This window comes from Littorina saxatilis, linkage group LG11 (genome assembly GCF_037325665.1).
Source record: "Littorina saxatilis isolate snail1 linkage group LG11, US_GU_Lsax_2.0, whole genome shotgun sequence".
Lineage (NCBI taxonomy): Eukaryota > Metazoa > Mollusca > Gastropoda > Littorinimorpha > Littorinidae > Littorina > Littorina saxatilis.
The window spans coordinates 7713409-7725908 of NC_090255.1; the positions used below are offsets into that span (position 1 = coordinate 7713409).

General features: G+C 41.5%; 1 protein-coding gene across 1 annotated transcript in view; it reads right to left on the reverse strand.

The window, feature by feature from the left end:
• The window catches only part of LOC138979663 (chymotrypsin-like serine proteinase), a 25077-nt gene that overhangs the window by 1599 nt on the left and 10978 nt on the right, over nt 1–12500 (reverse strand). The window contains exons 5-6 of the mRNA XM_070352378.1: nt 11239–11390; nt 1–2 (exon numbers count right to left, since the gene is read on the reverse strand). The exon at nt 1–2 is cut by the window's left edge and continues 178 nt beyond it. Coding sequence (XP_070208479.1) covers nt 1–2; nt 11239–11390 — 154 coding nt within the window. The remainder of the gene's footprint in view (nt 3–11238; nt 11391–12500) is intronic.

Below are 12500 nucleotides of genomic sequence, written 5' to 3' on the forward strand. Positions count from 1 at the left end.
CCCTGCAAGAGTGACGTCATATGTCATTTACGTCATAATCGCATGAATAACGTTTTCAAGCTGGATGACTGTTTCTTTGGCACGATGAAGTTTTACTGTCAGTGTTATGACGCAACAGACAAGGCCGCCGCTGTCACCCTAAAAGAGTGTCGTCATACGTAATTCACGTCATAATCTCAAAAAATAACGTTGACCGGTGTCATGGTAGATGACTGTTTCTTCCACATGATGAAGCAACACTTAATGTCTCGACATGTATTTCTCTCTCTCTCGACTGTATACAGAGATAAGAACAGCCTAAAAACAATGTTCAGACCTCATGTTCAGACTCGGCGTAATGATTCCGAAAGGACTACCTTTTAGCGGTCAAGTTCAGTCGTCTGCATACTCGAAAGTGAACAAAAGATGAAACGTTTTGCTACAGTATCGGAGGATGTAGAAGAAGAAAAAGAATCTCGTGCCAACCACTACGCAGAAGACCATCCGAGTTGTCCAGAAGAAGTTCTGAAACACGTCACGTTCCAAATCAAAAGACGACATTCTATTCTCTTACGTCACTATTCTTGGTTTACGGTACCATTTGGCGCCTTTGCTACGAGTATGCCATAGTCTTGGTTGGCCGAGACCTTGAGGTGGAATGCGAGTGATTAGGTTTGTTGATTTTGCTTGGAGAAGTGGTCCGTGTTCAAGCAAGTTTCTTTCCTCTTTGAAAACAAAAACCCTAATAGCGTGGGGAGCCTGTCCAGAATTATGCTTAGACCCAAAAAAAATGGTTACAGAAAGTTTTTTTGTTGCAACGCATTTAGATAGCCTGTCTCAACATTCCCAACGAGTTATACCGTTGGCAGCCTCTGCATAACTTTTTTATGACGGTTTGATTACGTCACATATAAAAACCCTTGTTTCTGCCAATAACGCTGCAAAATTCCACTCTACGCCGCTTCATTAGCCTACCATCATCTATAAGGAACACTTTATTAAGCCGGTGGACGGACAAGGGTCAAGTGTATGTGCAGACTAAGAAACGGTATCCATGTCCCACCCCCGTGTCACCACAGTAAGACGTAAAAGACCTTGGTCATTCTGCTATTAGTGCAGTTAGCTGATTACACCTTAACACGCGCACACCTGGTTAGCACCACTCTTGTTGCTGCAAGCTTTCATTTGGAGGAAGCTACCCGAATTTCCCAGCCCTGGGATAATAAAATAATGAAAATGAAATGAACAATAACGCATTGCAATGCGTTGTTCACGTACGGACGATAAAAGAAATACGCATTCTTTAATATGACTATACCTATTCCTATCCCTTTGTCTTCTTCAGCAGAATACTTCCTAGGACGGCTTTCATTCAAAGTCATCTACAGGTGAAGAAAAGAGTGCATAACACAATAGGCCTACCGTTTGAGGAAAACATGATGGTTACGATGTTTCACTCTCGATTTCAAAAGACGGTAGAGGCGAGTTGCAGCAGCCAACACCGCGACATTCCCCACATCCAGATGTGCACTCTAGTCCGTGTTTCCTGCAACTACACCGCTTTGTGTCACAACCACTTTTGCATGTGCAGCGAATCACCTTTAACACATCGGCTGGTGCTGCCGGCAGATCTGTTGTCACTGGAACAAGGATGCCATGCTCAAGTTTCCAGCCGTAGTCCGTGGGATCCATGGCCACTTTGAGTCCCATCCATTCTTGTACTTGCAAGTACACTCGCATGCTGTGGAATCGGGCAGCTGCTGAGGTGGGTGGCAGAGTGTGAATTTGCACAAACGTTGTTCCAACAGCTACCTTTGAACAGAAGAGTCGGTAGCGAAGTTCATCGAGACCCTCTCTGGAACTACCGTTGTAGAGCAGCACTAACGCCTTTTCACCTGCTGATAGGATATCCTCTAAGGTCGCATTGTCTTGGAGGAACACTTCAGCAAGTGTTTGCAACTGTAGGTTGTTTCTGAGTTCCTTCATCGAGGCTGCTTCTAATAGTCCAAGCAAATAAGAGAACAACGTTGAAGTGACAATGACTAGGTTTAAAATGTCCCTTATCAGAAAGTTCAACCTCAGTCCTTTGATGTTTATTAAACACATTTTCATATAAAGTTGGCGCTTCATATGGAAAAGTGGCTTTGAAATTGACCCTAATCCTTCTTTGGGCTCTGTAAATGTCGTTTGGGGCTATGGTTGTAAAACGGTATCTACTGGTCACCCCAATGTATAAACTGAAAACTCTTTCTGCACCAGAACACGCAGAAAGGATTGTATCTGCCTGATGTCTGATGCTTTTCAAAATCCCCAACCACTAACACCTTCAAAACGGACATTAACTGACACTGTTGTTTTTCCCTATATAATCCTTACTATTTTTCCGAGACGTCGTCGTGTTGTGTATTTAGCTTGCCACAACCTCATACATGGTCCTAAAAGTTAAAGTTGAAGAAAATACTAAAGATAAATGAACAAGCTGACGCAGTGTCATTCGCACCGTGAATCCCCCCATGGGAACATACTAAAGTCTGGTTCCAAATAGGCTCAATCTCCTTCTATTTCTTTGTATTTCTGCCTCGTAGGGGTAGGGGTGTTCAAACCAAAGGCACCTTTAAACCAAAATTCAAATCACACATCTTACAATACTAAGACACTCAGCAGTGAAAGGGTGTCTGCTGGTAAAAAATTCCAAACAATCCTAAAAGTACTTCACTACTAAACGTGCTTTTAAAAAGAGCCGTTATTTTTCCCTCTATAATCAGTATTGTGTTTTCTGCGAACATGTAGTCCATTTAGATGGTTGTCATGTGCACATGAGTTGCTAAAGCGTTTTCAGTTGGGCATATGTCGAAAAGCAAAGAATTAGCCCTTTGAAAACCATCAGAACTGTCACACAAAAATAACATTTACCTATCTCACCAACTGACCAAACATAGGGCTTTTCCTTATGTATTATGTATTGTCGTGTTTTTTGTAGCATACTTGTGAAAACAGCCACCACTGTTGTAAATGATACTTTAAAGAGCATTATTTCATTTTTACAGTTGAAGGACAACCTGGACTGCCGTATATTACAGCTGTTTTACAATCAGCCAAAATTTTCTTAACAAACGTATGTTAAGAACAACTCCCATAGTGAAATTGAAGGAAAACAAAGTGAAAACCCCCCTGCCATAGAGGAGCTAAAGAATCAACAATAAACGACTGCATGGTTAGCTTGATGCACGAATGCATTGCGGACATGTTTGTCTCCAACCAAGAGAAAGTTCCAAAAAATCCCTTTTGTGCTTCTTATTATACAGTGACGTCAAAGACAGCCTTTTCTGCTGTTCATACATTCAGGGGTTATGGTTACACTAAACGACGTAGTTGTAGCCATACTGCCATCCAGATTTATTTTTTCCTTGCGAGCAGTCACAGGGTGTTTGTGCTGTCTGCCAACCGTCAGACGACCCCGCCCAAGTCTGTTAAGGGACCGTTTGACCGTTATAGAACGCGTCTTTTTGATGTTTTTAGCACATTTGGAAACGGTTGATTTTTATCCCTACCATTGTTTCCAAACATTATATAGGAATGTTTTGTGAACAACGGATAATAGCCGCTACTCGCATGTGTAGCAAAAGTGAGCGTACATACTCACCCTGGTCGTACAGCCGTTGTCCGTTGCCCGTCTTCATCTGTCTGTACAAATCATTACCTTTGGATTTTTCTCGAACGCTATGAAGTGAAGAAACACCAAATGTTGCAAAATGTTGTATGACCCCAAGAGCTCAAAAAAGATACTTGAGAACCTTGACCTTACCATAAGGTCAAGGTCACAGGGAGAATGAATGTGGTCTAAAAACTGCAAAATTTCACATTGTGCCAGTTTTCTGGAAAACAAATTAAAAACAGCGGGCTTAGTTTTGTATGGTATACAAGAAAAAGAAAGCCTTATCTTCTGATACCATTTTGGTTGACCTCGCTTCAATGTCAAGGTCACAGAAGTCCTTCAAAGTTGAATTGTATACATGTTTTGAAGTGACCTTGACCCTGAACTATGAAAAAAATCTTTCAAACTTCATAATTGTGTGGGGCACATGTTATATACTGATATTGAGCCACATTTAGTCACATATCATCAAGGTCAAGGTCACTTTGCCCCTTATGAAATGTGACTGAAAGGGGCAATTGAATCACTAAAAGTGACAATGTCTCTTTGTAGAAAGTGCCAATAAGTATGTTTATGCTTCCTATGTCTTGAATTGATAGCCTTGTGATGTGTGACCTTTGATGATCTTGACCTTGGCCAAAGGTCATGTGTAATTTGGTAGGAAAAATCTGTAAACCAGTTCTAATAGTGTATACAATGTCCTTGCCAGCTTCAGTTGTTAGACCTTCACCTTCAAGGTCACCTGAAGGTCAAGGTCACTTTAAGACAAAGGTCAAGCATGAGAGTCGCATGGGCTTTGCTTTGTTAAGATTTTTTACCAAGACACATGGATTTCTTTACCCGGCTTGGTCACATTTTTCATAGGGGTCAATGTGACCTTGACCCTAACGATATGTGACCAGATGTGGCTCACTATGAAATTCTAACAAACGCCCCACTCAGTGTTTAAGTTTGTAAGAGATATCGTCCATAGTAAAGTTAAAGGGGCAAGCTCACATCAAAATATGTCTACAATTCAACTTTGAAGGGCTCCTCTGACCTTGACATTGAAGCGAGGTCAACCAAAATGGTATCAGAAGATAAGGCTTTCTTTTTCTTGTATACCATACAAAACTAAGCCCGCTGTTTTTAATTTGTTTTCCAGAAAACTGGCACAATGTGAAATTTTGCAGTTTTTAGACCACATTAATTCTCCCTGTGACCTTGACCTTATGGTAAGGTCAAGGTTCTCAAGTATCTTTTTTGAGCTCTTGGGGGGTCATACAACATTTTGCAACATTTGGTGTTTCTTCACTTTATAGCGTTGGAGAAATATCCAAAGGTAATGTTCAGTACAGACAGATAAAGACGGGCAACGGACAACGGCTGGACGACCAGGGTGAGTATGTACGCTCACTTTTGCTACACATGCGAGTAGCGGCTATTATCCGTTGTTCACAAAACATTCCTATATAATGTTTGGAAACAATGGTAGGGATAAAAATCAACCGTTTCCAACTGTGCCAAAAAATCAAAAAGACGCGTTCTATAACGGTCAAACGGTCCCTTAACAGACTTGGGCGGGGTCATCTAACGGTTGGCAGACAGCACAAACACCCTGTGACTGCTCGCAAGGAAAAAATAAATCTGGATGGCAGTATGGCTACAACTACGTCGTTTAGTGTAACCATAACCCCTGAATGTATGAACAGCAGAAAAGGCTGTCTTTGACGTCACTGTATAATAAGAAGCACAAAAGGGATTTTTTGGAACTTTCTCTTGGTTGGAGACAAACATGTCCGCAATGCATTCGTGCACCAAGCTATCCATGCAGTCGTTTATTGTTGATTCTTTAGCTCCTCTATGGCAGGGGGATTTTCACTTTGTTTTCCTTCAATTTCACTATGGGAGTTGTTCTTAACATACGTTTGTCAAGAAAATTTTGGCTGATTGTAAAACAGCTGTAATATACGGCAGTCCAGGTTGTCCTTCAACTGTAAAAATGAAATAATGCTCTTTAAAGTATCATTTACAACAGTGGTGGCTGTTTTCACAAGTATGCTACAAAAAACACGACAATACATAATACATAAGGAAAAGCCCTATGTTTGGTCAGTTGGTGAGATAGGTAAATGTTATTTTTGTGTGACAGTTCTGATGGTTTTCAAAGGGCTAATTCTTTGCTTTTCGACATATGCCCAACTGAAAACGCTTTAGCAACTCATGTGCACATGACAACTATCTAAATAGACTACATGTTCGCAGAAAACACAATACTGATTATAGAGGGAAAAATAACGGCTCTTTTTAAAAGCACGTTTAGTAGTGAAGTACTTTTAGGATTGTTTGGAATTTTTTACCAGCAGACACCCTTTCACTGCTGAGTGTCTTAGTATTGTAAGATGTGTGATTTGAATTTTGGTTTAAAGGTGCCTTTGGTTTGAACACCCCTACCCCTACGAGGCAGAAATACAAAGAAATAGAAGGAAATTGAGCCTATTTGGAACCAGACTTTAGTATGTTCCCATGGGGGGATTCACGGTGCGAATGACACTGCGTCAGCTTGTTCATTTATCTTTAGTATTTTCTTCAACTTTAACTTTTAGGACCATGTATGAGGTTGTGGCGAGCTAAATACACAACACGACGACGTCTCGGAAAAATAGTAAGGATTATATAGGGAAAAACAACAGTGTCAGTTAATGTCCGTTTTGAAGGTGTTAGTGGTTGGGGATTTTGAAAAGCATCAGACATCAGGCAGATACAATCCTTTCTGCGTGTTCTGGTGCAGAAAGAGTTTTCAGTTTATACATTGGGGTGACCAGTAGATACCGTTTTACAACCATAGCCCCAAACGACATTTACAGAGCCCAAAGAAGGATTAGGGTCAATTTCAAAGCCACTTTTCCATATGAAGCGCCAACTTTATATGAAAATGTGTTTAATAAACATCAAAGGACTGAGGTTGAACTTTCTGATAAGGGACATTTTAAACCTAGTCATTGTCACTTCAACGTTCCCTTCACTAAAGTGGCTAAGATGCCTGGACTATAACTCTAGAACACCGTGAAGCTGCACAGCAGTGTCCTTATTGATGCTCAGTGCGTCAACTTGGTTCACATTGAGTTCAGACTCGTAAGGGGTCGAATGTTTCTGTCTGCTCATCTTGCGTGTTTTTATCTCTATTCTTTTCTGTGTCACTTTCGGGCAGTGGCAGTGGCACACGGAATATGTCAGACAGCAACAGCATAATTAGTGCTGCGTCAACAAGTATGTGTCCTCGAACGGGACGCAGCACAGCTTTCCCTTGAAGCATGTTGCTCGCTGCGTTTGGTGCGTACACAGTAGACAGCACTTCATAAAGACCCGTTTCTTCCATCAGATGGCCAATACACGCCAGGAAACTCATTTCCAGATGGAAGGGTCCAAGGCGAAGGACAATGGCCAGGCTTTAAGGTCGCTGCCATCTGGCTCACTGGAGATGATGCCAAAAGCTTTCCACTATAAGGGTTGGTCAAATGTCAACACAGGTGTCGTGTTGCTGCGCTTTGCCTGAGCACTGATGAAATGCAGGGTAGAAAATATGCACGAGGTGTCACTGGGATTCATGTCGATCATCGGCATAAATATTATGGATGACTGTCCTGGATATCTGCCCTTGTGGATGGCTTGCATGAAACCAGACCAAGATGGTCTGTCGGGTTGCAACAGCCAGCAAGCTTTCCACAGCAGATCCACCTTTGATGTTACATCTTATACAAACACGTTTTCAAGATGTTCAAATTTCAGCTTCAGCAGGCCATCACACGCTTGTCTGTTGTAGTACTGAATGTCAACTTTAGCTCTTTTCACTATTTCTTCTGGCTTGACGTCAGTTCTTCTTCTGATCCTGTCTGTTTTCCCGATGGTCGGAGTGACAGTGGCGATCATTCCCATTCCATGAAATGTGTTGCACCCGTCAAGTGTTGCTGTGTTGTGGTCGAGGTTGTCTGCGATATATTGGGTAAAATGGCCATCAACTTGAAACGCAACGTTGTTTTCTGAAACGGCAGCATTCATTTCATAGGTCAGAACATCCTTGTACGATGAACAGAATCCCAGAGAATACAATGTGTCAATGAGAAACTTTGAATCAAAACAGTGATGCATTTGCACAGCTAGTCCGATCTGCAGGGGACACAGCAACAATCGTGGGCGAGATGCCTGCATAATTGCCTGTCCAATCGATGAGACTTTCACGCTGGTTTCCTTTCCACTGAAGATGCTTTCAAGAAGAATCTGTAAGGACTTTGGAACAAACTCTAATTTGGCGCCACGCGATGAAATGTCATCATCACTGGGGTACATTGCACGGGATGTCGGCACTGCTCTTATGTCATTCTTTAGCAGTTCTGCAGCGGTTTTGAGAATCAGCTCTTTCTGTGCATCCTCATCTTTGACCTTTTTTGCATAAAAGTTATGAAGACTTGAAGAGGCTGTCTTCCTGAATGTTACGACATTTGACTTGCCGTTGACTTCCGTGACGATGAGCTGCTCACCAAAATAATTTTGAAGTTCTTGTTTCATCGTCGGGTGGCTATAAGCATCATCTGTAAACTCCTTCATTTTGATAATCAGGTCGTTCACTGTTATCTGTTCGTTTTCATTTTGAACCAGGTAGGTAGCAACTTTCTCCAACGCTTCAGCTTTCCTCTCATTTTTCGGTCGACCAAGTTTCACCTGTTTGTTGACTTGATGCGACTGAGTAAACTGTAGTGGTCTTTTCCTGCTCCGAAAGCAAAGACTACAGTTTTGATGGTAGACTGCATCAGCAGCTGGCAAATCTGATACAAACTCCAGTCTGCTTCGTACAATGTCTGCCCATTCATCACAGCGCTGCGAACAAACTTGAAAAATTGTGCGTTCAAAGTCAAGTGTCCTAACTGGATACACTTTGGGACGAGAGCGCGAGTCAAGGTTTGCTTCCTTGCCGCAAAAAAGGCAACATTTAGCAAAGTCAAAACATTATTACTGTGAGCGCAAATTCTGTGCTAGACTGATTTGATAAAGCGTTCTATTTTTCTGCTTTCTTCTTCAAAACGCTCTGAATGTTACGTGCATTCGTGTAATTGCGACGACAAACCTCGTGCACTGCTTCACCTTCTGATAGACAAACGGCATCACCACGTTCCAGACTAGCCTTGTTTATGGTATAGATATCTTCCTCTGTCTGTTGGCACAACAGTCTTCTCTCCAAGGTTGAGCGGATCACCACACAAAACACACAGCGCCATGGTTTGTAATTGGAACAAAAGCTGCAAAATAAATTAAACTGAGTATGAGTCATTCTGTGTTATATCACTTTGGACATTTAATCTGGCAGGGAATCACACACACACACACACACACACACACACACACACACACACACTCACACTCACACTGCATACACGCACGCACCGTCACACACACAAACGCACACAAACGCACACGCACACAGACTCGCACGCCCAGTTCTCAACAAGGCAACGTTAGAATATACATGTAGCTAAATTACCTCATTGTTTGATCATGAGAAGTACAATAATGTCTTTTTTCCGGTGAATCTATTTTATACACAACACTGTCTCAGCAGCTTTAGATCTGTTTCGCGAGCCATACTTGTGACCTAAAAAAACATTAGCGCCGGCGTGAAGGTGAAGGTCGGCTTAAACAATTCGGTCCTATTTACAGTAAAATACAGATATTTAGCTACTGCTGATTATCATCCTCTTGCGCATTCCAAGAAAAGTAGTCAACTAGATCATTTTTATAAAGAAAAAGACAAAAAAAAGGAATTAAAAACATATATTCGAGCGAACACTGCAGACTGTCAAAGCATCGTCTGCTGCAGTATCAAATCGATCGCTTCCAATCGCTTCCGATCGTTTATTTGTCCTATAACAAAGTAAGACCTCGGAAATATTCATTGATATTGCAAGTGTTTAGTGGCAACTTTTTAATTCAAACTATAAATCGCACAAAAAAGACGAAATACTTTACTTACCAAAGATTTGTTGACGTGCAGAGTTCTGCTTCAAATGCTCGCGCAAAACGAAGTTGTAGTTGTCTCCCATGGTAAACAAATCACCCAAGCTATGGCTGGCCAGTGAGGGCACATTAAATTCTACCGTTTTTCAACTTGAAAATTCTCCATTATGCAGAGGCGTACATAGGTATAACATGATGCAATTGTTAGATCTACATTCACTTTACCATTTCCATTCGATATCATTTCTGTAACCATTTTTTTTACCCCTTTTGCCCCGTTCCCCAGGTTATAAGACCAGTGAATGTCGAGATATATATGTTAATTGGATCTGTGATTTAAACATGCCTTTTGGTCAATCTCGATGGCAGTTTATTCCACTAAATAAACTTCCATCTCGATTGACCAAAAGCCATGTTTGGATCACAGATCCCATTAACGTATATTGTAATTCAATCAAGTTTGCGTTTTAATGAAACAGATCCTGTGATTGGTCAGAATGCCCCAACTCATTAAAAATTACCGGTCATTAATTGTCGATAACCACTCGCTAAAAAATCCATTAACAACCTGCTGGCGAGGCGCATTGATACAGCCTCAACTAGTCTCGGTTAGCTTTGAGGGTCATTTTACAAGTAGGAAATATGAAGGCCAACGAAATACCGAGACCATAAGGTATGCGAAGTGATGACGTCGAATACGTGACGTAAGTTGATGCATGAATTCTTCCGGACTACGTCAGTCAATTCCAAAGATCGCTTTTGTGATGAAAAGAATTTGTTTTAGAGTTTGCTGTCCAGAAACCCGTCAAAAAAGAAGGGAAAATGTGTGTGAAAGAAAACAAAACAGGAGCAGAGTGATACGATAGGAATACAGAGACATATTTCTTGGGACTTAACCCTTGCAGGTAGGTGGACTGAAAGTAGTGTGTGAACAGAACAGAACCAATTATGTCTGTTTACAACCGCATGAAAGCAGGAAAGAGATCGTCGTCAGATTGAATTACAATAACATTAACATGCTTCCATTTGAAACTTCTCGGTCTTCATCGTGGATTGACGCCCTCCCAAAGTCTAATTGAAGCCCTCCGTCGCTTCGCTCCGTCGGGCTTCAATTAGCTTTTGTCGGGCGTCAATCCCCGATGAAGACCTCGAAGTTTCAAATGGAAGCATGTTAATGTGTAATTAATGACAAACTACGTCGACTCTACAAACCAAGACTTCTCTTCTCGGCCCTGTATTCCAATGTGACAACTCTGACGTCATAAGTGAGAAAAAGTAGAGCTAGAGACGACGTCATAATGCGATGTATTATGTCACAGAAAACATTGTGTATTGTGTAACATAATCCCAGGAACTGACAAAGGATGTCGAAAAAGAAGACTGTCTCGGTGACTTCGTCATAATATTATTAGCAGACTGACACACACACACAGGCATAAACACACACAGACACACACAGACACACACAGACACAGACACAGACACACACACACACACACACACACACACACACACACACACACACACCATTTCTGTGTGTCCCACCTCAACCTACACCATCACTACAAACTAAAAAACAAACACACACAAATTCAAACAAACAACAAAATCCTCACATTGCAAGCGCTCTTGTCCTCAGCAAAGAAGCAGATGTGTTGTTGGTCGTCGATGTTAGCACCTTGGACAGACGACCATCGGTTGCGACAGTCAGAGCTGGAAATGGACTGCATGTTCACTTTCTTCAGAAGAGTCGCAGTAGAGCCGCCACCTGTTGCCCATCAGATCATGATACGTTTGACAGAGCACAGAGTACAGAATTAAGAATACGGCAAACAGAATGCAAACTACAGAATACAAAATACAGAATACAAAATACAGAATACAGAATACAAAATACAAAATACAGCATACAACATACAGCATACAGAATACAGTTGTCAAAATACAAAATAAAGAATACAAAATACAAAATGCAGCATACAGAATATAGATGACAAAGTACAGAATACAGAATACAGAATGCAGCATACAGAATACAGATGACAACATACAGAATACAGAATACAAAATACACCGGCACGGTTGGCCTATTGGTAAGGCGTCCGCTCCGTAATCGGGAGGTCGTGGGTTCGAACCCCGGCCGCTTAAAATTGGCAATCTAGTGGCTGCTCCGCCTGGCGTCTGGCATTATGGGGTTAGTGCTGGGACTGGTTGGTCCGGTGTCAGAATAATGTGACTGGGTGAGACATGAAGCCTGTGCTGCGCGTTATATGTCATGCAGCACCGCCCTGATATGGCCCTTCGTGTTCGGCTGGGCGTTAAACAAACAAACAAACAAAAATACAAAATACAGACTACAAAATACAGAATGCAGCATACAGAAAATACATATGTCAAAATACAGAATACAGAATGCAAAATACAGATTTTTTTCCGAATACAGATTACAAAATACAAAATATAGAATACAGAATACATAATATTTGATTGCCCAAGTTTGGGTATTTGTTTTGACAGATGCGGTTTTTACTCCATTCAATCTAGCCAAGCACACTCAACATATACGCAGCCATAAAGACCAAACAAAATCCGCAAACAAAATAATAAAAATCCAATATACATACATTAATATTAACAACATAATTACTTTATAACTTCAAGCGTCAGTCACAAGCACACACACATACACACACACACACACACACACACACACACACACACACGCACGCACGCACGCACGCACGCACGCACACACACACACACACACACACACACACACACACACACACACACACACACACACACACACACTTAGTCCTGATAAGTTCCCCTCATGGAAATAGACGATTTGATGATTATTGATGCTGCGATGGGGATT